Source organism: Anser anser (genome assembly GCF_964211835.1).
Source record: "Anser anser genome assembly, chromosome: 20".
In the NCBI taxonomy this organism is placed as follows: Eukaryota; Metazoa; Chordata; class Aves; order Anseriformes; family Anatidae; genus Anser; species Anser anser.
Genome location: NC_139741.1, coordinates 7,296,035 through 7,321,331, shown reverse-complemented (window position 1 = coordinate 7,321,331; position 25,297 = coordinate 7,296,035). Strand labels below are relative to the sequence as shown.

Here is a 25,297-nt window from a genome sequence, read left to right as displayed (position 1 = left end):
TGTACACGTACTTGTAAATACGGGATCGCACCTGAAATGAAGCTGGACTGGTGGAGGACATGTACCTGAGCCGGGGGCCGCGCGCCCAGCCGATCGCTGAGCCCGTGGGCTGGCAGAAAGCGCGGTGCTTTCCGCATCCCACAGCTGTGTGGGGCACAATGGCTTTCCCCCCTCGAGGGCAGGTGGTTTAGGTGTTAAAATAGCGCGTCTGCTCTTGAGCCACGTCTGATAAAAGCGGGGAGGTCGGGCTCTCTGCCTTTCTGGTTGAAGTCCAAGGGGGGCTAAGAGCAGGGTCCCAGCGGCATGCCCCAGCCTGGGAGCGCACACGGGGGGACACAAGGTGCCCAAACTGGGTGCCAGGAGGAGGCACATGAAGGATGAGGCTCAGGAGAACATCAGCTTTCGAGAAACCGTGATTCTCCATCCCTGGAGATGGAGATGCCCCGGATGGTCCACAGGGCATCGACAGGCTGCATCCGTCGGGGCCGCCGGTCCCACGGCGCGCCGCTCGCCGCGCTGCTGGCGATCGATGCCGAGTGCAATGAAACCCTTAATGAAATTTCAGCCTAAGAGACTATTGATTGCGTATTTTCTTTAAAAATGTATATGAATGGGAGAGAGGCTTTTTGGAGAGGCCGGGGAAGGGGGGGGGTGTGAAGGAAACCACGCCGGGCTGCCGGAGATGCAGAGATGGTCATCCCCCCAAGCAGCCTGGGCTGGGGAAGGGCTGCAGGCTCCCATGGGACCCTCACACCACCCGGGGAGGAAAACGCGACTCCCTGAAGCAGAAGGGTGGGCATTCACCCAAAACCATCGCAGAGCCAGCAATGATGAAACCAAGGGGAGAAGTCGCGAGCCCGTGCCCCGGTTGCGCTTTTGCAAATCCCCTTTGCCCCACGTTTCCCGTCACTGCCTGAAACCCAGAGCAGGAGACGCAGCCCCGGCCCTACAGCCGACCTCCCTCTGTGGTTGGCATCCCCCGGGTTCCCAAATCTCACCGGGTTCCCCCTTGCAGGGTAAGGGGACGGCAAGGCGGCGTGATAAAGGCAAACAATAACAATAACAGTAACAAAGCACCCCCTCCCTGCCCCTTACATAACCGGCATTGTCTTAATCCTACAGGTGCTTCGCAGAAGTAAAAGGGATTTGTTCCTCCTGCAAATCCTTTTTATATTTTTTTGGTGAGTCATCCTTATCCGCCCCGCCGGGGAGGCCCGGAGGCCCCCGCCGTAATGTGACCCCTGACTAAATCACTTAAACCTCCCCGGGCTTCGGTCCCCCCGCGGTGAGAGGCGGATTATGACTGTGTCCTGACCCCCTTGGCAGGGCCGGTGCTCGGCGATGGGCCCTATAAATATGTCAGCAGGGCAGCGAAAGCGAACGCCAGGACTTGGCCCGCAAACCTTGACCTGGAGCTGAATCCGGCCGGCACGGCGCCGCCTGGCAAAGCCCAGGGCTGGGCCCGCTGCTGGGGGGCCGGTGTCACCCCAAATCCCTCTCATAAGCAGGGGGAAAAAGAGCTTGGGGTGGCACAGGGGACACGGATGCTGCCCCTTGTTGGCCCATGGAGGTGTCCTCCCAGCGCCTGGGGGGGCTTTGGGGGAGGTTTGGGGGTGCCACAGGGGGTGTGCAGCAGGATGTGGGGTTGGGGTTGTTCTGTGGGATGTGGGGTGCCCTGTGGGATGTGGAGAGTGATGTGGGGTGCCCTGTGGGACATGGGGTGCCCTGAAGGACGTGGGGTGTCATGCAGAATGTAGGGTGCCCTGTGGGATGTGTGGTGCCCTCTGGGATTGGAGGGTGGGATGTAGGGTGCCCTGTGGGACATGGGGTGTCCTCTGGGACATGGGGTACCCTGCAGGATGTGGGGTGCGGTGCGGGATCATCGAATGGCTTGGGTTGGAAGGGACCTCAAAAATCATCTAGTTCCAACCCCCCCCTAAGGCGTAGGGTGTCATGCAGGGTGTGGGGTGCCCTGCGGGACGTGGGGTGCCCTGTGGGACATGGGGTACGCCGTGGGATGTAGGGTGCCATGTGGAATGTGGGGTACCCTGTGGGATGTGGGGTGCCATGTAGAACGTGGTGTGTCCTGCGGGATGTGGGGTGCCCTGCGGGATGTGGGGTTCCCTACGGGACGTGGGGAGGGATGTGGGGTGCCCTGTGGGATGTAGGGTGCTGTGTGGGACGTGGGGTGCCCTGCGGAACATGGGGCGCCCTGCGGGACATGGGGTGCCCCCTGTAACATGGGGCACCCTGTCTGATACGGGGTGACCTCTGCGATGTGGGGTGCTGCCCCCCAGACCCCGGACCCCCCCCCCCCCCCACGGCAGGCCCCCGCTGTTTGGGGGGGGTTCCCCGTGCGGAGCGGGGCCGGGCGGGGCCCTTTAAAGCGGTGGGAGGAGCGGGGGGGGGGCGGCGGCGGGGCCGGGCGGGGCGGGGGGGGCCGGGCAGCGCTGGCCCCGCCGGAGCCGAGCCGGGAGCCGGGGCTGCAGCGGGGCTGCGCGGGGAGCCGGGCCGGGCCGGGCCGGGTGAGCGCATCCCTCCGGTACCGGATCCGCGGCTGCGTGGGGCGGCGGGGGCGGCGCCGCTTTCCTGGTCCCCCCCCCCTCCCTTCTCCATCACCATTTCGGGGCGCACCCCCCGGAGGGACCCCCCCCCCTGCACCCCCACCCCCCACCCCCTTCCCCGGGTCCCTTCGGGGTGCGGGGTCCTGCGGCGGGGGGCGCCGGGCTGGGGGCTCCCCGGGAAGGCGAAAGTTGCCGGCTTGGGGGGGCTGCCGGGGGGGGACGCAGGGTCCTGGGCACGACCCAACGCGCACGACCCCTTAAGGACGGTCTATTTTTATTATTATTATTATTTTTTTAAATGCTTATTATTCCGCCCGAGGTGCGCGTGCTGCCCGGATGGATGCTCTGCGGGCACCTGCGGCCCCCCCCCCGGGGCAGCCCCTGCCCAAGGGCACGGCCCCACCGAGCTGCCCCCCCCGCAGCCCCCCAGGAGCTGCCCAGCACCGTGCTGAGGCCTCGGCTTGGCGAGGGGCTTCCCCTGCAGCCCCCTGCTCCTGCCAAAGCAGCCGCTCGGGCTCGTGTGCAACAGCCCCATGGTTTCGGGGTGACACCCAGGGAGGTGCCGAGCACCCTCTCCGGGGCTTGACTTCTTCCAACTTTGCCTTCCAGGTCCCTCCGGGCTGCTCCGGTCCCTCGCTGCGCCGTGGGAGCTGGGCGCTTTGAGCGATGAGCCTGCACTGGGAGAGCCCTGCTGCTGGCACCTCGGGGAACCCCTGAACTGCACCGGGAGAGGAGGTAAAACCGCTCGGCTCCCCCCAGACCCTGCCCTAAACCCACGGGAAGCCAGCAGCTGCCTGCTGCCCACACCGAGCGGATTGCTCAGACCTCCCCGCCGCGGCGGTTGTTATTATTATTGGGATGATTATTTGCTTCGCCCTGGTGGGAGGGGGGCGGAGGAGGAGCGCCGTTGCAGTGCCGGGCGTTTGGGGCCGTGCTCCTAAATCACCCGGGCTGGCCCCAGAGGGTCAAGGCCCTCGGCCACCGCGTTGGCACGGGTGGGTGGCTGCATGGCTGGGAGATGTGCTCGGGTGGGACTGGGAGCGCTCCCAGCTCTGCCCCTTTGCATCCCTTGGTGGTGCCTGGTGGTCCCGTAACGCTGCGGCGCACCCCAGGGTGGCCATTGGAGAGCTTATTTCTGGAAAAAACAAAAAAAAACAAAAAAAAAAGTTGCAGAAACCTCACGGAGGTGCTCCAGGCCATTGATGTGTGTTTGAAATCAGGGTGGTTTTGCCCACGGGTGTCTCACCGAGCGCGGGGCAGCTGTGCCATCGGGGTGAATGTGTGCTGGGGGCTGTAGGATGGAACCTGCCCTGCTCCAGGAAAGTCTTTTGGGATTTGGGTGCTGTCTGCCTCAAGCACAGGGTCCTTGGTAGGTGCAGGGGGGCTGCTCGCCTCCTGTTACCCCTTCTGGCTGCTTGTCTTCACCATCGGGGCTGTTCCTTCCTCTCCCGGGCTGGTGGGAATGCGTCTCGTGTGCGCTCGTGGTAGGGTGGCCTTGCCCAATTCTTGTCTCAGCTGTCCCTCTTCCGAGGTAAATCGCCATCTGTGCACCCTGAGGATGTTTCTGGTTAGAGCCCTTCCTCCTCCTCTTCTTCCTCTTCCCCAGAGCGGGCTGAGAAACCCGATGATGGTTACGCATCTGCTGCTCTTGCTGAATCAGGCTTTTTGGGGCGCCCTGGGGCAACGCTGCCTCCCCTGCTCTTCTCCAGCCTGAAGCCCCCTGAGCCCCACACAAGGCTGTGGGGCAGGAGTGAGGCTGCAAACGTGCAAACGGGGCCAGGAGCACCAGGAAGAAGGGGAGGCAGAAACATCAGGCACAGGCTAGGTGGGAAACGGCCCCTCTGCAGAGGGAGCCCCTCCTGCACGCCTGTGCCCACTGCGCTGGGTACGGAGTGCTGTGTGCCTGGGAACATCCCTGCATAGCAAAGCGGGGGGTAAAAAAGGGATTTTTGGGGGCTGAAACCCCAGCCGGAGATCCCAGCTGCAACGTGGTGTCTGGGCACCATGTGGTTGAGGGGCACTTGGAGCCCGCTGGAGCTTGCACGAGGTGTTTTGCCCAACGCACACCCCAGGAGCTCAGCAGTGAGCGCAGCGGCCCCGGTAGCGGGGCAGAGCTGAATTTCCCCAGCTCAGACACCATCAGGCAGCGTCGAACGCTGCTGGCAGGCGGGTACGAGCCAGGGATGCGTGTGGGGAATTATATCCGCAAAGTAAAAAAGATAATGGGAAAATTTAATACGGGCCTATGTAACTTTATCCCGTGTTTGTTATGAGCCGTAATTGAAAAACAATCTTGGGGTTTTTTCCTTCCTGTCCCCGAAGGAAGGGGGGGTCCTGATGTGAGCAGGGCTGCGCCACCTCGGGTGCGCTCTGCTGGGTGCTCTGCACCACGGACCCGTGCAGCTTGTGCACCAAAACCACCCCAGGAGCCCCTTAATGGCACAGTGATCTGTAGGGCAAGAGGGTTTTTTTTTTTATTTGGTTGTTTTTTCTCCAAGCAGTTTGCGCTTGTTTGGGGAACTATAGCTGGTTTTGTACAGCAGGGCCTTTCCTTTAAACCCCTTGCATTTTAGGTATGTCAGGGATGTTGAGCGAACCGTGGTGGCCGACCTACCCATCATTTCGTATGTGTGTCCAGCACGGCTCTGCCCTTCGTGCCCCTGGCCCTGCGAGAGCCGCTGCATGGTGGTTAATGTGTAACGCCTGCGTCGCACCCCGCTGCGAGCGCCAGCCCCGGAGGTGGTCGCACGAATTCGCTTTGACCAGGGTGGGAAGGCGAGAAGGGGAAGGTTTTGTTGTGGGCCGAGGGGAGGAAGGAAATCTAGGCTTAGCGAGCGAAATCTGAGCTTGCTTGGTTGGGGACAGGGCTTCTGACGCTCCTCGCAGGAGGCTCTGCTATTGTGGTGGCTAAAAATAGACTTTGGACTAGTTAATTTTCTGCAGAAAGCTCCCAGGTCGGAGCCCTGGCCAGGTGAGGTGGCTCCCATCGAGAGGGAAAGGACGGCGGCTCCTTACCTTCTTCACCAAAAGCTCTATTATTCTAACGAGAAATAGCCCGCCCTTGGTTTGGGGCAACAAAGGGGTGGTTTGGTTGGCTTTCCAAGCCTCTGCCAGGGCAGAGCATCCCATCGCTGTGCCCTGGGGACCCCCAGGTCTCCCACCACGGTGCGCTGAGCGTCACGGGCGATGCTGTGGCCACGCACCTCAGGGACCTGCCTGGAAGCACAGGGAGGAGATCAGCTAAGATCCACTGGATCTTCTCTATTTAACTCATCTTTATTTTCCAGCAGCTGTCAGCACGGGGGTTGCAGTGCACGGCGGGGCAGGGTTTAGGAAGCAGAGAAACGACCCTGCAAAGTGAAGTTGGTCAGAGTAGTGGGAAGTGGAGAACGCTGTGGGTTTGGAGACGGCCGTGACCTGCGCTCTTCCCGAGCGGGCTGTACGCAGGGCGTCAGTGTCACATCCTCCTCAACGCGTGCTGGGGAGTTTTGAGGGAAGAAGGGGTCATTTCTGGCCCAAAGTTTGCTTTCTCTTCCGAAGATGTCTCTTTCTGAAGAAGTCCTTCCTCAGGGCTGTGGTGGCTCCCATCCTGCACAGCAGTGGAGCACTTTCCCGTAATCCATTGGGATTTTGTTCCTCTGGACGCTGAGATGAGAAGCCACCTTCCTTTCTACCCTGAGAAATGGTCATCAGCATCTGGTTTGTGCACGGGAAGGGGACAACGTGCCCATTCCTTTTGGGGACAGACCAGGCCCACGAGGCTGCCTGGGGTGAGCCACGAGTTTGGCAGCCCCCTAAAGCCCTGGAGCCCGCAAGGTGCGGTGCTTCGTTTGCAGAGGAAAGCTTCGTTAGGGGATGCACAACTGCTTCCCGTGATGGTGTCTCAGGTGGAGCAGCCCCTGCTTGGTGCAGCAGAAGACCCAGGAAGGCTTTGCACACCGGACGAGCGTCTCCAGCTGGCAGGAGGGCCCTCCGGTGCGTCTGGGCAGCGAGTCAAAGCGTGCATTTAATGGGGGAGTGAATCGAGGAGGGTGGCTTGACCATTAGACTTGAGGCCAGAATGCTGCTCAATTAATATTTCAGTGGGATGGACAGTAAATGAGAGGAACAAAGATTGTTTCCATTTCTCTCCAATTCCAACAGCCAGTCTGATTAAAGGGCTGTGGAGTATAAATAGTACATGGAGCCATAAAGAGCGCGGAGAGAGGACCTACTCCCATCCTACCGCTATTTTATGTATTTATTTACTTTCCTATGGCTTTCTGTCCCTTAAATCAGCCTCTGCACGTAGTTAGAGCACTGACGTCTCAGCCTTGAGGGCTGGGACCCTTGTGGTGGCAGAGGAAGCCACCAGGAGGAGGGGGCTTGGTCTCTCCAGCCTTCAGGTGCCAGCTGCAGGTGTGGGTCCCCAACTCTGTGCCTGCTGCATCCCCTGTTCTGCTGGGTTTGAATGGTAAATGCAAAGGTGTTGCATTTGTTTTTCCTCCTATCCACGTCCTAAATGTGCTCGAAGCACCCTGCCACCCCCCAGAGCAGCCCCTGCCATGTTTTTTTTTGTTGGTTTTTAGCTGCTTTCTGCAGCACGCCGGGGCCATGCAGGCGGGCTCCAGGCTCCCTGCGGGCTGCCAGGCATGTCCTGCCCGCCGTGCCAGGAGCGTCACCTTCTCCGGGGGGGCCCTGCGGGGTGTCACGTTGCTCCAGCACCCGCTCGTGACCCGGGGATCTCCCCTGCCCGAACACGTGGGGACGGCTGAGGTCAGCCTCTCTTCTGGGGCGAGCAGGTGCCCGGGTTTCCTCGCGTCCCGGGGTCTGATTGGCATCGATCTCGCTGGAAGCCGAGCAGCGGGACCCTGCCAGCCCCATCCTTCCCCAGGAGCGTGGACCCAGGACCACCACCACATGCGTGCCTCTCCCTGCAGGATGCTCCATCCTCCCCGTGCTTCCATCAGCCCAGATCTGCGTGCCTGTGCCCCTGGGAGCGCTCCTGTGCAGGCGGAGATGCAGGCATGCGGGCTTTCGTTATTACTATTTTTATTTTTTATTTCCATGCTGGAAACCCCCAGGGAAGTGGAGGACTGCTGGTCGTCCCCTTCGTACTGAAAGGTGTTCATCCTTTTAAAAAAAATAAAAGGAGGGGGGTACAAACCTGCCTCCTGCAAGCTCAGCTGGGCGCAGGTTTTCCTCCCGTGGCCCCAGCCTGGCTGTGCTCCGCGGGGCGGAAGGGAAACATCTCTTTATTAGGGCTGTTTCCTTAAATAAAGCCCTTGGAGCAAGTGCTGGGCTGGCTGCTCCGGCTATCCCATGACCAGTGTTGTGCGTTCGGGTTATTAACACCTCATTAGATGTTAGTTCCTCCCCGCTCCTCTGGTTCAGCAAATCCTGGTGGCTTTGTTGTCACTCCCTGACTCCCACTGCACCGGAGACTTTTTTTTTTTTTCCATGGTCTCTTGCACTTCTGCTGACGGCTGAAATTTCATTTCGTCTCGAGGTCAGGAGCTCACTTCGACTTTCAGATCTTTCGGCTGGTGTGTGCCGACACGCGTCCATGCCGCGCAGGGGCCACCGGCGCAGTTTATCGGGAGGGATTGGCATAGCATCGCTGCCAGCAGCTGGCTCGCGCCTGCGATTGCAACCTGGGCTTCCACTTGGCCAGGCCCCAGAAATCCGTATTTATTTATTTATTTATTTCCCCTCCTTCTAAAACCTTGCATTGTTTTCCCAAGTGGCAGCAGCAGCAGCAGCAGGGCACGGTTCTGCCTGGGGAGGCGTTTGGGGACCAGCCAGTGTTAGGTGTTAGGAGGAGCCCAAGGGTGCTGATGTCTCGGCTGCCTCTCTGTGGCCACGCAGCTTCTCTTTAGGGACAAACCTCCTCATTTCCATATTTCTGTGCCTGTCCTGCTGTGTAACCCAGGCTGTGACCCCTGAGCAGGCAGACACCCCCCACAAAAGGGCTCTGCCTCCTTCTGAGGTGCCCGGCCACACGCTGCAACCCTTGGTGAGCCTGGCTGGGAGCGAATTGCCCCTGCTGGCCAAAAAGCGGTCATGGATTTGCTGCTTATTTTCATCTTGAGCTTATTTTCATCTCGACTTCCACCGCCCTGCCCGGGGATGCTGTCTGTGGCACGAGGAGTTATTTCGAGAAGTGGGGCAGTGCTGTTGGCATAGAGGGGAGCGGAGGCACCGAGATTAAAGGTAAAGCTGCAGAGATAATTGGGAGCCTGCTTCCCGCAGGAATCAGGTGAAGGCGTACGTGCTGGGGAGGGGGGGGATGTTGCTGCGGTCCCAGGGGGCCTCCCTGAGCCCCCCCGCTGCTCCCAGCCTCACCAGTGGGTTCCCCATGGGGGGCTCACAGACCCGCCGCAGGTGGGGGGCGATGGAGACGCCGCGCAGGGCCGCCAACCTCCCCCCCCTCCTCCTTCAGACCTGCCAGACATCTCTCCTCTAGGCTTCATTTTTATAAATTGGCCTTTTAGAGTCTGTCATCCCCGTGCAGATGAAAGGAAGACGCTGTGATGCCTCTGCGTGCGTGTCTCCCAGCTTGAGGCTTGCTGCAGCGGCTGGGTGGCCAGGCTTTTTGTTTGGGGTTTATCTTTTTTAAAGTGTCTCCTTTTCTTTCCGCCGCCCCCCCTCTTTAATCTCTCTGTTGCATCTTGGCTTCCCATCGCTCATTTGTGGGCAGGCTGGTCCTGCTCCATCGTGCCTGTCCCTCCTGCTCCATCCTTCCTGGAGGGGGCAATGGGGGGAAGCATTTTCCCTCCTGTGCATGATGGGGGAACACCAGCAAAGCCCTGGGGCTTGGCCCACGGGGTAAAACTTAACTGCTCCCTTCTGGCAGGTGTGACAAAATCAGGGCCATCACCCATCGGCGTGGGGATTTCTCTTCCCTCCTGAGCCCCTTGCTGCCCTTTGCACCTTTTTTGCCCTTCCGTTGTTCTTGGTGGTGCCGGCTATTCCCGCTTGGGTCAGTAGCAGGAGACCCCCTTCCACCTCCCCGAGCCCAAATATTCCCCCTCCCTTGCTTTGCGCTCGGGGAGCTGCGGCTGTGGATGGTAAAGCTGAAGGGCAGTAGCTGCCGCCGGGAGCCGAGCCTTTAAATTCCCTGCCGGGTGATGGATGGGTAAGTGAGAATTGCATTTGCTGGCCTGGTAACAAACAGCTTTACATTTTCTGCTGCTTTCCCGCTGTCTCTTGGGGAAATTCAGCCTTGTTGTAAACTGCGGGGACGGGGCTTTCCCTGCTCCGGGCTGGGTTGCGGCGAGCAGGGCCGGCTCAGTGCGGGGCAGAGAGGCACCCAGGGAAAGCTGCAAGGCCCTTATGAGACGGCTGGGAAGCCAAGCTCCCCCGGATCTGGCTCTTGCCAGCAGCTTGGGGTTTCCCTTCTCACTGAGGGCTTTTATTGCCCGTGTTTAACGAGGGAATTGGGCCTGTCTGGTTGTGTCGTTCCGGTTGCTCCGCTGCCTGGGCCTCCCTTGGCTGTGTTGGTTTCCTGCGAAAGCCTTTTGGGGAGCTCCAGGTCCAGCCAAGCACTGGGATCCCCTGCTTCAGGACTGGTGAGCCAAAAAGGGATTAAAAATACATATATACACATATATTTTTAACTTTTTATCTTCTGGGGCAGTTTACCTGACCGGTAATGAAGTACTGGCTGTGAAACCTGATGGTTAGTTACTGCGCCTGATTTATTAGCAGCAGAAATCGCTCACCAGCAAAAGAGATTTTGTGAGCGGACAGCAGCCGAATGAGGGGGGCTGTCCCGTTTTTCCAGAAGCCCTGGCGTGTCCCCAGGCTGGTGAGTGCTGGGCAGGATGGGCTGCAGAGGGCAGGGGTCCAGAGCAGAGTGTTCCCTTCGTGCTTTTGAGGTGAAACTGCCCTCGAGGGGAAAAGGATGCTTCTCTGGACACATGGGTGGCATGTGGCTGAGCAGTGCCTGAGTAACTCATGGGGCAAGGCTCGCTGTCACCGACAGGCACAAGCAGTCGGTGCTGGAAAATGACAATTTAGATGCGAGCACTGCAGGAATCTCCCCTGTGAGGTCCAAGCCTCGCAAAATTAGGCAGAGGTTTGGGAAATGCATTGCAAGCAAAAAGACAAGAGACGTGTGAGTCCTGCAGAGGCTGGGTGAGGTCAGGTACCTCTTCTGTGGGTGTGAGGTCTGGTCTTCACCTCCCTGCAGCTCCTGGTGGCTCCCGGGTCTGCTGCCTTGGTTTTTTTCCCTTTTACCATATCAGCTCCCTGGTCTCTGGGGTTATCCATTACAGCCATGGGGTCTGATGGGCGGTGGGGAGGGTGCTGGGCTCCTGCTCATCTGCGTCTGACAAGGATGTAACCGAACTGAGGTGCTCAGCAAAACCGATGTGCCAAATTTCTCCTGTGGGTAGAAATGTGGACAGAGCTGGAGCAGCTGCTGGGGACGGTGGCAGCGGATGTGCTGCTGCGGGCCCGCGGTGCCCAGGCCACGCATGTGGCAGCGTCAGTCCTGGAGGTGAATCCCCCCGGGCTGCTCCGGTCGGGGACTCCTTAGTGGTTTTATGAGAAATCGATAACACTTTTGCATGGTCATAATCGTAAAATAAGTACAATTTATGGCTGCTGCCGGGGCCAAGTTTTTTTCCAGCACGGCAGAGGGAGGGGAAACGGCACAAAAATGCTTTCCCGCTGTGTTTCCCTTCGCGTCCCACTTCATGCCACGGCTGTGGACCCGCTCTGGCAGCGTTGGCGGACGGGATCACTGCCACCGAGCTCACCCTGTCTGTCCCCTTGCCCCGCAGCCCGCCGGCAGGTGGAATGGGGCAGCCATGAACGGCGATGCCCTGTGCCAGGAGCCCTCCTCCCCGCTCCCCGACTGGCGCGAGTTCTGCGAGCTGCACGCCCAGGCGGCCGCCGTCGACTTCGCCCAGAAGTTCTGCCAGTTCCTGAGGGAGAACCCCCACTACGACACCCCCGGCGCCGAGGCCTCCTTCTCCCACCACTTCGCCGCCAACTTCTTGGACATCTTCAGCCTGGAGGTCAGCCGGGTCTTCGTCTCCGACTCGCCCACCAAGTACAACATCGTGCCCTTCGTGGGGCTGCAGAACTGCCACGTGCCCTACGGGCGCGAGGTGGCCCAGCGGAAGGAGGAGACCTCCACCGAGTCCCTGGACAGCATGGAGGCCCCGCTGGGCGCCGGCCGCTACCTCAGCCCGGCGCAGCAGGCCCAGGCGCGCAAGGTGTCCTCCTACGGCCAGTCCCGCAGCTCGGAGGACGTCTCCGTCCACGCCGCCGCCAAGCCCAAGTTCAAGAAGGGCTTCTCCTTGAGGAACATGAGCTTGTGCGTGGTGGACGGCATGAAGGAGATGTGGCACCGCAGGTCTTCTCCGGAGCCGGGTGCCGAGGCCGTGCCGGGCAGCAGGAGGGCTGAGAGGGAGCCGTGGGCGGCCGGGGGCAAGGAGCCCGGCGACCCGCGGGAGAAGTGGACCCACAAACTGCGGCTCTCCAAGGCTCAGTCCTCCAAGGTGGAGCTGGTGGACATCCAGCGGGAGGGGACGCTGCGCTACATGGTCGCCGACGACACGAACTGTGTGGGGAGCTCGCAGTGGCAGAAGTGCCGCCTCCTGCTCCGCAAGGCGGTGAAGGTGGAGGGGGAGAGGTTCCTGCTCGAGTTCTACGTCCCTCCGAAGGTAAGTCCTGGCTCGTCTCCGCTGCCGTCTTGGTGAGTGTTGGGGTGAAATTCGAGCAGCTGGGCTTTGCGTTGTTACTTTTAATTTCCACTGCGGAGCTGGGATGAAATCCAGCCCTGGTCCAGCGGGAGGTTTGGTGCCGGGAGGCTGAGATGTGGGTGTGTGGGGGCAAGGCGGTCGAGTCGCATCCACAAACTGCTCATCAGCGCTCAGCCCACGGCCCTCGGGTGAGATGCTGAAGGCCCTGCCTGTGCCTCAGCCCCAGATATCGGTGATCGTAGTGCCGAAGCTCATTGCCACACTGAGATGAAGTATGTCCAGGACACCAGGAGATTTTTCTCTTCCGAGCACATTAGAGTGCTCCGTGTGTCACCAAGCGACCCCACGCTTGGTTGCAGCACTCGTTATTTTCAAATTAATAATTCACGTGGAATAATGTTGCACCCAGCACAGCTTTCTGGTGGTGGGGGCAGAAGCCCTGGGGCTGGAGCACCACCGCTGCCCATGGGTTTTGCAGCGCTCCTCACCGACAGCCCCAGCTAGTTGCCCTGCTGTGCAGGGGAATGCTGCTTGTTATCAGTACCGATACCCACGCTATCACTTTCCCTTGCCTGTGTCTTCTCTGCATCTGTAACACCCAGGAAAGCTTCAGAAAGAGGAGCTGCTTTTTGTTGTGGCACACCTTTTCTTGCATGCCTCCCCTCTGCACATGGCACAGGGAAATATTGCCCCACTTCTCCTGGGGCAGAGAGGGGGGCAGTTTGCTCAAGAAATGCGGAGGGCATGCACAGGGTCCACCTTCAGTCCCTCCTTGCTGCAGGACCCCTGTTCCTCCTGGGAGGAGCAGAAGGTGCGTTGTGCTGACAAACCCGCACTGACTGAGCCTCATCTGCGCTGTGTGCGCTCAGCTTTGACAAGCATGGGGCAAATAATAGGCCATTCCTGGGGGTTTTACTAGTTGCACGGGTTAGAACAGAAATCTCAGGTTACTTAAATGCTTGGGGAAGAAAAACCTCATTTACTTGATTTTCTCCAGGATTTTTCCACTTGTGTTTGAGTCCCTTGCAGCGAAGCTGGGCCAGCACAAGCCTTGCACAGGGCTGTAGCTCCCCTGGGAGCTGCTGGGAACCCACTGGTCTTGATCTTTGCACCCCTGTTAACTCTGGTATGATCCATACAGGAGTCACAGGGATGGCAGGAGAGTTCATATTTTTAAAAAGCACCTTCTCTTTTTCTGAGGAGAAAATGAACCATGGCACTGTTGGTGTTGGTCTGTGCCTTCTTTTTTTTTTCTTGCTTTACTAAGCTTCACACCTCTCCTGATAAAACATAAAATCTGAGTTTGAACTCAAGCGTATCCCTACAGCAAGGCTCTGAGCTGCTGCGCATAGTGCATGTCCTCGGGCTTGGGGACTTCCTCAGCCAAGGGAATTCCCAGAATTTGGGAAGCCCCTGGGAGCGAGGGCTGCAGCACTGCGCCGAGGTGGCCCCAAACTCAGGTTAAAATGGAACAATTGCTGCTCTTAAAATGTTTAGGAGAGTGCTCGGAGGAATTTTTTTAGTGCATCTTCATTTGGCTCTAAAAAAAAATCAATTTCCAAATGATTTCACGACAACTTTCGTGGAAATAGTCTGCTCTTCTGTTGTAATTACACCCCTCTGTCTTTGGTTTGCGTTTCATCTCCCCTCATCCCATCTTGTTTTCCATCTGGCGTGCTCCAGCTGCAAACGTGGCATCAAGCTGGCACAACTGGAAGAAAACTGCTTTTTGCTTTGGGAGCCCCCAGCTTCAGTTTTGCGTAGGCCCTACAAAAACTATGGTCATGTTTTCAAATCTCCTTAGCGAGCCCTTTCTTCTTAACCGCCGCTTCGACAGGAAGCGATAAGCCGAGTTAGATGTTTGTGCCGGCACGCAGCAGTCGTTTTAGGCATCCTGGGGTTTCGAGGGCAAAATAGATGTAGGGAGATGTCCCCAGAACGTCCCCACGGCCATTAATAACGTTCCCCGTGGGCAGCCCGGGCTGCCGCAGGAAGACCCTCCTGGAGCAGACCCTCCTCTGGTTCACTGCTGAATTAACGCTGTTGTTTGGTTTTTTTTCCTTAGGCAGCTGCATCCCCTTTTCTTACCTTCTCCAGTAGAAAAAAAGGTGGAAAACTTCAGCAGGGCTGAGCCCGGTGCAGCCCGGGATGCATGCAGAGGCAGCACAGGGGGCTGGGCTGGTGGAAATGAAACATCCCAGAGGGGAAAGGACAGTTTCTGTTCTCATGCTTGGATTATTATCTTTTTTTTTTCCCCTTAACTTAAAAAAAAAAAAGTCACTGAACCCATCTATCGGTAACCTGCAGCCTGGTGCACATCACCAGCCTCGTCTGAGTGCTCCAAACCCTGGAGCCACGATTCTAAGCATCCCGGAGGGGACCAGCCCTGGGAGCATCTCCGTGTATTCCTTTGGGCTGGTTTGCTGTAATTTAAGCAAATATCTGGGGAATTTGGTGCTCAGTAGAGACTCTGAGTGGGAGGCAGTGGGTCCTGCCCCCACACAGAGGCTCCGGCGGGTGCCGGGGGAAATTCTTTTTTTTTTTTTCCCTTTATTTTAATGTAATTAAAATTCCCCACACAGCTCTGGCTGCCACACCGTAACGCCTGGGCTGGGTAAACGGGGCGCCCGTCTGCGCTGCTGCGCGGCTCTCAGGAAGGAGAAGGTGTAAAAGGAGAGAAATAAGCGGGCTTGGCAGAGCTGGAACAAGGAAGGTTTGGCAGATAAATGCACTAACCTCCCCATCTTCCACCGGGCCTTCTCTTGGTTTAATTAAAAGAGCTTAGAGTTAGCAGGCACATGAGGGAAATCAATGCTTTTTTTTTTTTTTTTTTTTTTTCCACCCCCCATAATAACCGTGCGGCTGAGCCGCGATCTTGCCTTGCTGAGAGCCACGCCGCGCTGTCCCCCGGGGCAGTTTGATTAGATTGAGCGACTTTTTTTCTTTTTTTTTTAATTTATTTATCGATTTCTCTTAATTTTCTCTTTTCCTAGGCTTCCAAGCCCAAGGTGAGCATCCCGCTGTCAGCCATCATCGAGGTGCGGACCACCATGCCTCTGGAGATGCCCGACAAGGACAACACCTTCGTCCTGAAGGTGAGGGCAGGGTGGCGGCGGTGCGATCCAGCCCTGCTGCAGGGATGCTCTGACCCTGGGGACGTTGCCTTGGATTTGGAGCTGAAGCACCAGCAGTGCTGATGCTCCCCACGGGGTCCCTGCCTCCCCTTCTCGGTCTGTGCTTCCCTTTGGGGCTCCCAAAATGATGCAACGTCCACCTGATGCCCAGGTATTTGGGGATCGGGCTGGTTGCCTGGCTTTCACCATGGGGTTTTGCTTCTCCTTGTCACCAGGACAAGGTTAAATTAGCGTCTAGAGACAATTTGCAAGGGTTGCAAGCAGAGAGACAAAGTCTATCTCCAGCTAGAGACCTCGGAGAAGCGTTTTCCATACAATCTAATTAATTAAGGTCATGCTCCCAGCAGCCTTTTGTGGCAAATCCTGGGCTCGAGCAGGAGCACTGGGAAGTTCCTCTGGGGCTGGGTGGCAGCAGGGACCTTCCCGCTGCGTGCTGCAGGCTCTGGCTCGGGGCACGCTGTGCCGATGCCCTGACAACGGTGGTGGTGGTGGTGATGTTCCTCTCTGTCTGATGAGGCTGTGCCTCCCTGCACACGTTAACGGGCTCGCACGCTCCATCAGAGCTGTTGGACGTGCCCGGCTGGGAGGTGATGTGTAACAGCAACGTGTGGAGGGGCTCCGTGTCCCACCCCTGCTAAAGTTCACCTCTCTCCCCGCTGCTTCTCCCTAAAAGCACGTGGCAAAGGCAGAGAGCGCAGAGGCCAGGCTTCACGGCTGGGTGAGCCTGCTCACCAGCTGAGGGAACTGTGAATGCAGAGGGGGGAAACTGCCGTGATTACAGCTGCTCTTTGTCTTCAGCCTGGCGCTGTGAGAGCCCCCGTGCCTCGCAGCCCGCCCAACCCCAGTGCTCATTCCCGTGGGCTTCTTGCTGTTAACCTCAACCTTGGCTGCGGTCTGTGTCCACCATGGACACAGAGGCTAACTTGGCCTTGTCTTCTGTACTTGAAAACCAACCTCACACGTCTTTTGCTCTCCGGACTGAGCAGCCCATGCTCCTTCCCACGTTCCTTTTGGGCTCCGGAGCGAGCGTGTCCCAAAGTGAAGGCAGTGCCGTGGCCAGGAGCGGGTGGGAAGGATTGCTTCTCCTTTCTTCTTCCTCTTTATCCAGCCCAAGTACATCCAGTCGCTGTCTTCATACCCTAGCGATGATGCTGACTCACAGGCAGCTTGTGAGCTGCCGTAACCCCGCTGTGCTTTTTGCAGAACCTCTCCAGAGCTGCAGTTCCTCAGGCGAGGTGCCCGTGGTGTCATCACGGGCCTGGAGCTCGCCGTGCCCTTGAGGTGGAGCCTGGCCTGGGCGTTTTCTTTCGAAGACTAATTCTCAGCATCGAGAAGTTCATTTGAATTCCTGCCTCATCTTCCAAAATGTTTACAACGTGGTGTCAGCCATGAATTGATCAGGCATCCTCTCCTTGCTTTTGTCCTCACTGCTGAATGGCAGCACGTGCAGGACAGCATCCCTGATGCGAGGGAGCTCAGCATCTCCTCCACATAGACCATTAACCAGCAGCAGCCGCTCTTGCAGTGCAGCTCACCAGCTACTTCTGATCATGGTTTTCTGGTCCCTTTACAAGTCTCATCTCAGCCCCGTTCCCCTGCCCTGCGTGCTGCAGCACTGCATACGGTAGCACCAGGCGTGCTGCTGAAGCCGAGCACGTGGCACTGATCACTGCTCCCATCCCTCGCTCTGGGGCTGCGGCAGAGCACAACCAGGTCACCGTGGCCCCACTGGGGCTCTGCAGGTCCCCACTGGCAGGGTTTTGGCTGTGGGGGGCTCTAGGTGCTTTGAGGAGGGCTCTGAGGCCAGGTGTGCTGCTCTTCCACCCCACCGCCACGGCTCTGCCCTTGCTTCAGCCTTTTCTGTAGTTACCCCCAGCCTGAAACCGCCGCGTTTACCAGGTACCCTCTAACCTGCTCCTGCCCCGTTCTGGCCTGAGCGCTTACCCTGCCGCGGGGTTAATTGATTGCAATCGATCCCTTTAATGAGGCATGGCACCAAGCGCCGCATTACCCCCGGGGGCTCGCTCAGTGTCATCTGCTGCCCCGCTGCTGCCGCCCTCCCTCTCGCGGCTGTGGACATGGGGAGCTTTTCCCCTATTCCTGACATCCTCTATTGCTCGTGGCTCACTTTCTGCCCTGGCCCTTCTCACTGGGCCGTGTTCCTGCTGCTCTGTTGTGTTCCTCCCTTGCAGGCTGGATTCACGGAGGGTTGGAGCACCCCTTGCTGGCAGGGTACGGATTAGGTGGGTGGGACGGGGATCTTCTTGCTGGACTGGTGTGGAGCCACATCTCGCCCCTCCCGGGCAATGTGCCGTGCTTTGGGAGGTCACTGTGGGTGGAAAAGCCCCTGCTTTTTGCACAGAGGCCACACTGGAATCAGTTCTGCCAAATCACCCAAAAACTGACAGTCGGCGTGTCCTCGCCACGCGTCAGACACCCGGCACACGCATTTTTTCCATTGCACAAGCGGGTGCTTGCAAAATACCCGAGCCCTGCACGTGCTTTGCTCGCTTTCATGCTCTGCGTGAAGGAGCACCCTGGTCTCCCAAGCCAGCTCCATGCCTTCCCCTCGGAAAGCCTGGCTAAATAAAACGGGGGGGGCTCTGCTGCTCCCCTGTACCCGCTGCGTGGCAAGAGAGCCGATCACTGCTCGCCGCGGCACCGGGCACTGCTCCTGTGCTCCCTGTTTATTTTCAGGACAGTGATTCAGTTGTGTGCAATTAATTTGATTTGCTCAAAGGCTGTCTCGGCTGGCAACGCGATACCCTCCCGGAGTCAGGGCTGCCTCAGGGACACGTTGTAGAAGGGGTCCGGGAGGGATGGCACGGGGAAACGGCCGGAGGCAGGCAGCACCGTGCCGGGTGCTCTGAGTGCTCTTTCCTGCCTGGCCCCAGAGCAGCCCAGCTCCTTTGGGCTTGCAGGTTTTGCATCAAGACTTTTTTTTTTTTCTTCCTGTTAAAGGGCTGTTGGGGGTCTTTTTCTCTCTCTGTGATGCAGTCAGGAATTGGAAGCCTCATGGACCAGCAGGCAAAGAAAATGAGGAGAGGTTTAAACTCCTGGTTTTAGGAGTCTGGGAGGATTTCAGGGCAATAAGAGTGCAGCACAGCCTCTGACATGCCACCTGTGCAGAGGTAGTTTTTGGGGGATGCTGTAGGCGAGGGGATGCTGTCTGCCCTTGGTTGTGCTGGAGCACAGTGACGCTCAGCCTTGGTGCTGCTGGCCAGGCACTTATACCCAGGTGTGACCACAGGCTGTAAAAACTTTGTGATACATTTGCTGAAAAAGGGGTGATTTTTTTCCTCTGGGCCTCAGCTTTGGTCAGGGATCACCCCTGGGCACATCAAAGCATCCCTGGGGGGTCACTTCTCAACCCCCCTGTGCTGGGATGGGAACAGGCAGGTATCCTTCAGCTAGGGCACTGTGTAACAGTGGCAAGTGAATGCGGGGGTCCGGCCGGTGTCCTGACAGATTATGGGTTTTGCTTTGCCTGGCGGGGGGCAGCAGACGGGTGGCAGGACCCTGGACGTGGCCTGACGCTGTCCTGTCTTGCCTCCAGGTGGAGAACGGTGCTGAGTACATCCTGGAGACCATCGACTCCCTGCAGAAGCACTCCTGGGTGGCAGATATCCAGGACTGCATCGACCCCGGGTAAGGCTCATGGGGCATGGTCAGGTTTCCCCTCCAAACCACAGCCTCCATCCTCTCCAGTAGGTCAGGGCGCGACCTGGGCAAGGTTCCTGCACTGCTGCCCATCACATCTGTGTCCGTCAGGTCCAGGGGTCCCAGTGCATCCAGGAGGTCTCTGCTATAATGTGCTTGTTTAAAGGAAAGTAAAGGAAACTCATCTTGTTCCAGCAAGTGAAAAGCTCCTCTGAGTACACCGGAGAGGGCAGAGGGCATGCCTTTGGGACTGGTGGTCAGCCCTTGCAGACCACTAGGATGGAAGAGACCCCAGCTGATGCAATTTTCGCTGCTCAGCTTATTGCAGGAAGTCTCTGACTTGTTTTGGCAGAAATCTGGAGGCAAAGTTAGCAGCCGTTGTGTGTCAGAGGTGCAGCCTTGCAGCGTGCCAGCCACTTGCTAACCCCTTCCTGCTCCGCATCGCCTCGACTAGCCAAGGCAGGTGACCCAGGGATGCTCCCAACACCAACTCTCCAAAGCTTTCATATCATCTCAGAGCTACTTCCCATGCTTTTTTTCCAGTCCAGCACCCGCGCTATATTCAATGGTCTGCTGGCACGCTCTCCCGCAGCCCATGGGCACGCCCCACTGCTACCCTTCTTGGCATTATTTCGGCAAAGGGGGGGATGCCCAAGCTCGCAGAGGTGAAAGCCTTGAGCAAAACTGGGACAGGGGCTCCTGGAGGCTCCCTGCTGCCCCCCGTGCCACCTTCCCCCAGGATGACGCTGTCCTCCAGGGCTGCGTCTCGCAGTGAGGACGCACCGTGCGCTCCTTCTGCTGCTTTTTTAATACATAATTGATGAAGCAACACCGAGGCTGGGCTGCTGAAGGAGGTGAGGCAGGGAAGCGTGGCCTGGCAGTTGAGGAAGGGCTGTTTTTACTCAAAATGGGTGTTTCGGTGCCGGTTCTCCAGCTGAGGCCAGGTGCCTGCACCGGCTCCTCGCTCTGCCTCCGGCAGCCTCGTGGCGTTCGGTGTTTGCCTAGCACCCAGCACAGCCCCGTGCTGGCCTCTGGACACGACCGTAGAGCAAATAATAATGAACTCTACAGCAAATAATAATGAGCTGCTTAATACACTGACACGCGTGCTCCGTGCCAAGAATGAATTTTCATTCAGCTCCTGCACGCGGTGCTCGGTCCTCCTGCCAAGGATCCGCGCTGAAACCTCTGCGTAAGCGCCCTGGCGACGGGTTTTCTGCAGAGCTCTGTTGGTTTTGGTTTCCTTCCCCCCTTCTTTTTTTTTTCCTTTCTATTTTTTTTTTAAGTGGCTGCAGTTGAATGACTCCCAGTGGCTGATTCACTTACTGGCCACTAAATAATTCAGCAGCTCCCTCGTGAGCCGTTACCGCTAACGCAGCCGCTTCCTGGCTGTCTGCACGCACGTGGCCGCTGTTAAGCAAGAGCACCCGAGTGCCACGAGCGGCTCCGGGCTCTCGCTGGCGGCCGGGCTAAAAATAGGCGGTGAGCAAGCAGGGAGCTTGTGCAAGAAGGATGCTGAAGTGCACGGGCAGGGGGGCAGCTGGGGATGTGGGATGCGGGGGCTGCACTGCAGTGGATGCGCCTCTGGTCTGCAGGACCTCCTGGTTTTTGGGGTGCAGCTCCTGGGGGTCGGTTCGAACAGCCCCTTTCTGAGGGGGGGGTGAAAGCGAAACCGGCTCTGGGTGGAAGTTGGTGATGGGAGTGTGTGCGTACGTCTCGCGTGCAAAGCGTGCGAGCAAGAGCTCTGGAAGTCACAGTAAGAGACGTGTCCAAGCCGAGGCGATCGCAGCGCAGCTCTGCAGCTGGTCCCAGCCAGCACGACCCAGGCAGCGAGGGTTTTTCAAGGGCTCGTACCCGCACGCTAGTTTCTCAGCCCAAAAAGCCACCTTGTTTTGATGGCAATGTTTGAGGCAGCCTGTGGTGCGTTGGCTGCTCTCCATGCCTCCTCCCGGCACACTGCGGCTCTGCCGGCTGCTCGGCCTCTGAGTGCTGCGGGCACCTCGCTGCTCCGGGAGGAAGCGGCGAGCATCGGGATGTTCTCTGTGGACTTGGGCCAGAGCTGGGATTTCACTGGGGTGGTGGTGGTTGGATAATAAAGCCCCTGCTGCCCGCGAGGGGGGGTGCTGTGCGTGTCTGTGTGTGGTCACCTGCTCTGTGCTCGCCCCCCAGGGACAGCGGGGATGACATCGAGCTGGCCTCCTGCGCGCCTGGAGCCTGCCTGCCGGGCAGGGCGTCCTCCTGCAGCTGCGAATTTCTGGCTGACGGTGAGAAATCCTGCTGCAGAGGGTGGGGGGGGGGGGTCTCCTGGTGCTGGCTCTGCTTTTGGGGGTCCAGATCCTGCTGGGGACAAAGGCAGGGAGCCTGAAGTGAGCGCTCAGGTCCTCGCACTTGTCCCCGTTGCGGGGAGATGCCCGCCCTCATTGAAGACACCGACGTTGCCTTCCAGATGTGCACAGGCCACCAGACAGATGTGCCCTGCCTGGTGCTCACAACGCCGCCACTGCCACCACCGTGTCCGTGCCCCATGGCCGGGGCAGGGACTCCCTGGGGGAGCTGCTGGCCCACGTCCCATTGGAGAGCTTTCTGCAGACGCTGGAATCGCCCCCCACCACCGGCACAGGTAGGCAGGCAGGGCAGGGTCGCAGGATGCAGCCCCATCGCCTCACTCTTGGGGTGCACGGGGTTGGGAGAGGGCAAATGTTTGGGTGCTCCCTAAAATCTGGCGGTGCTTGCGGCCAGGGGAGGACAGCGAGGCAGAGGCGGAGGTCAACCTCTCCGACTTCCCCTGGTTCCACGGGACTCTCTCGCGGATCAAGGCGGCTCAGCTGGTGCTGCTCGGCGGTGCCAGGAGCCACGGCTTGTTCGTCATCCGGCAGAGTGAGACGCGGCCCGGGGAGTACGTGCTGACTTTCAACTTCCAGGGGAAAGCGAAGGTGGGTGCCGCCTGCTTCGCGAGCAATCCTCGGCTGGTGGAGGGGCCTCCTCGCGGGGGTGAAGGAGGCTGGGGCTGTCCGATTGCCTCCCGGCTCACCCCCTGCCCCTGCCCTCGCAGCACCTCCGCCTGTCGCTGAACGAGAGCGGGCAGTGCCACGTGCAGCACCTCTGGTTCCAGACCATCTTCGACATGCTGCGCCACTTCCACACGCACCCCATCCCGCTCGAGTCGGGCGGCGCGGCCGACATCACGCTCCGCAGCTACGTGGTGGCCCAGAGCCCGCTGCCCGGTAGGTCCCGGGGCCGTGCCAGGGTTCGGGGCTGCTGGGATGGATTTGGGCTGGGACCTTGCACCAACCCAAAAGGGAGCCGGTCCCTGGGATTTCCCCACTGACAACTTAATGGCGTGCCCGTGTTGGAGGGTTGGTCCCATGCTGGTTTTCTGAGGAAGGGTGCGTGTGGCTCTGGAGATGCACCAGGATGGGCGTTATCCCATTTTGGATGGGGGGAGAGCCACGGCAAGCCATGTTGGGGCGGCCTGTGTGTCCCTTGGTGTGGGGCAGGAGAGGATCGGAGGCTGCGTGGCTCATTGGGGCATGCCGAAGGTGGGCGAGGAGGGTCGGTGGGCACAGGGTGAAGGATAGGGTGGGCATAGGAAGCAGCCAGCCTCCGAGGAGTCAAACTCCCCTCTCCCTTACAGACGCCGGCCCCCCGCCAGCCATCGTGCCGCAGCCACCGGGCTGCCGAGCCGACCTGCCGCCCCCGCACTACTTCTGCAGCACAGCACCCGCTGCCCCACCGGCCCCACCACCCGCCGAGGGGGCGGCCACAGCCCCCGTTGTCCCCGTCCCCGCACCCTACCACCGCCTGGAGGGTGCCCTGGGCCCCCGGAGCCGCAGCGACAGCGCCGAGCGCCGGCCGGAGCCCCCAGCCGCCAGCGCCGAGGACTACCACGATGCCGACGGCGCCCGCAGCCGGACCCGGGCGGTGGAGAACCAATATTCCTTCTACTGAGCCCCCCTGGGGGCAGGATGGCAGGGGGGCACGGGTCACCCACACCTCGCCACCACACCAGCCTCGCTGCCGCCGCCGCCACCTCCTGCCACCACCAGCACCGCGGCCAGGACCTCCTTCTTGCTCGCTGCCGCTTTCGGGAGCCGTGTGAGCAGCGAGCGATGTCACGGCCAGTCCCAGCCCCGAGGCTGGGGTGGCGCTGGGGGCTTGGGAGGCTGAAAGCATCAGTGCCATTTCGGAGCTTGCAGCATTTTCCCTTTCCCTCCGGACCAAGAGCTCTCCCGGGACCGAGTCAGCATGGGGCTCGGGCGTTTTGGGATGATTGCGGGGACGGCAGGTGCCCCCCAGGGGCTGCTCTCCCACATGCCCATCCGTGTGCATCCCAGGGGCATGCCTTTCGTTCGCTCTGCCAGGAGAAGGCATTTTTCAAAGCCAAACATCTCATTGGAGGAAGGTTTTTCCTGCTGCCCTGCCACTTCTGTTCCTTTGTCCTTTCTCTCCTTGTAGCTGGAGACTCCCTGAATAACCCCTTTCTTCCTCCCTCTCTTCCTTGGCTTTTGAAACCTTGGCTGCCTGCAAGGGCATCAGCTCAGCCTGCTGCCTCCTTTCTACTGCAGTTAGGCGATCATTTCCAGTGCTCAAGGCAAACCTTGAAAAACACAACAACATCCCCGCTTGGATCGGCTGTCAGTCAGTGGGGATGTGTCGGGGGATTCAGACAGAGGCCAGGGGCTTGTATGCAGAGGTGGAGGCAGTCTCACCTCCACGAGTGCTCACCTGGACTCCCTGGGAGTGAAAACACTACAGACCTTCAGTAGATGCTATTGAAGATTTTTATTTTTATTTTTCTTATAGAAATTGAAATGCCCGGAAAGAATGAAAGGAACGGGGCTGCTGCCAGGTGGGGAAACAAGTGAATCAGAGGGGCCGGGTTAGGCTGACAGCACGGGCAGCCAGCATTTCCCTTGCTGGTGGCTGAAATGCCACCCTGACCCTGCCCGTGTGTGCGGCAGCACAACTGCTGGCAAGTACCGGGCGCTGTCTCTGCCTGTTAGCAGCATTGTGGCTTTTGAGCAGCCCCCAGCGCAGGCACGTGCGTCTCTGGCTGAAACAGCAGCTCCCTCCTACACCACTGAGACCTGGGAGAAAGCGCAGAGCAGAAAACCACCGGGGCCAGGCTGCTTGGTAGGATTGTGTGCTTTGCGTAGGGTAGGAGCCAAGCCACAACCTAGTTCAGAAACCATTGAATTTGCCTGGAGAGTTGCTTTGGCATCTGGTTTTGGTTTGGGTCAGTTTTGTGGTTTGTGTTTTTGTTTCTTTTCTTTTCTTTTTTTTTTTTTTAAAGGTGCCTTCTTTCCTGAGCTAGCAAAGCGTGTCCCCAGCTCCGGAGTCACTTTCTCCCCCTTCACCAGGGCAGGGGGGTGTCTCCGAGGCTCCTTGCCTCCTCTAGCCATGCGGGAGCTGCCTTTCTGGCCGATAGGTGTGTGGGCTGAGAGCTGAGAGATCTTCCTGCAGCCAGCTCCCCCTTCTCCCCAAACTCGTGGCCCTTCAGCCCTGCCACACCAGCAGCCACCTCCAGCAGCTTGGGCAGTGGGAGCTGTTCGGTGTGCTGGGGTATTTCTCCTTCCTCAGCACAGCTAAACACAGCCCAGGCAGGGAGAGGCCAGATGCTCTCGGGTTTAACGTGGACCTGCTTCTTTCACGCACACGGTGAATGAGGGGGAACCTCCAGATGCAGCACAGACATCGTTGCTCTTGTTCTTCCCCGAGGTCCGAGGTGGCTGCGGATGGGAGTACTGCCTTAGAGCCCTTCACACGTTGGCTGATTTTTCATCTTCTGTGCCACGGGATCGGAACAGGGTGGGGGGGGGGGGGGTGATGATCTGCAAGCAAAAATGTTAATTTGTAAATAGGGAAGAGTCTGGAAGAGTTTACTGTTCTGTAGAATAAATTAATTTTATTTAAAAAAAAAAAGAGAAAAAAGACACGGGGACTTGTTAAACAAATGGAGAAGCTGCGTTCTGGTTTTAAAATAAAACCGCTTGCAAAAAGGACAGCACATGGACATGAGCTCGGGGCTTTGCTGGGTGCGCTATATAAAGAGAGAGGATGCTGTCATGTCGCATGTGTGTAGACCTTGTTGCTGTCTTGAGGCGGCTGTGGCTGGGCTCAGACTGCCCGAACGGAGCTGGTCTAGCACAGCGAGGAGGGAGGAGGGGGGGAATTTTTTATCACGGCTGAGCAGAGGGAGGTGGAGGATGTGTCCAGGCTGCGCAGGGGTGGGTTTCCTCTCCTC

At 58.8% G+C, this 25,297-nt stretch overlaps 1 protein-coding gene across 2 annotated transcripts; it reads left to right on the top strand.

Annotated features, from left to right (window-relative positions):
* The first annotated feature begins 2,416 nt into the window (after positions 1-2,416).
* Positions 2,417-25,143, top strand: SH2B2 (SH2B adaptor protein 2). 2 transcript variants are annotated; one of them, XM_083806133.1, is made up of 10 exons: positions 2,417-2,525; positions 3,174-3,299; positions 11,333-12,220; positions 15,253-15,354; positions 18,950-19,041; positions 21,223-21,317; positions 21,500-21,673; positions 21,793-21,986; positions 22,106-22,277; positions 22,688-25,143. In XM_083806133.1, the coding sequence occupies exons 3-10, from the start codon at positions 11,360-11,362 to the stop codon at positions 22,999-23,001; spliced, it is 2,004 nt and encodes a 667-aa protein (XP_083662259.1). In that variant the 5' UTR covers positions 2,417-2,525; positions 3,174-3,299; positions 11,333-11,359; the 3' UTR covers positions 23,002-25,143. The 2 variants fall into 2 exon arrangements, with proteins under 2 accessions (XP_083662259.1, XP_083662260.1); XM_083806134.1 differs by having other exon boundaries at positions 2,457-2,542.
* Positions 25,144-25,297: the final 154 nt, after the last annotated feature.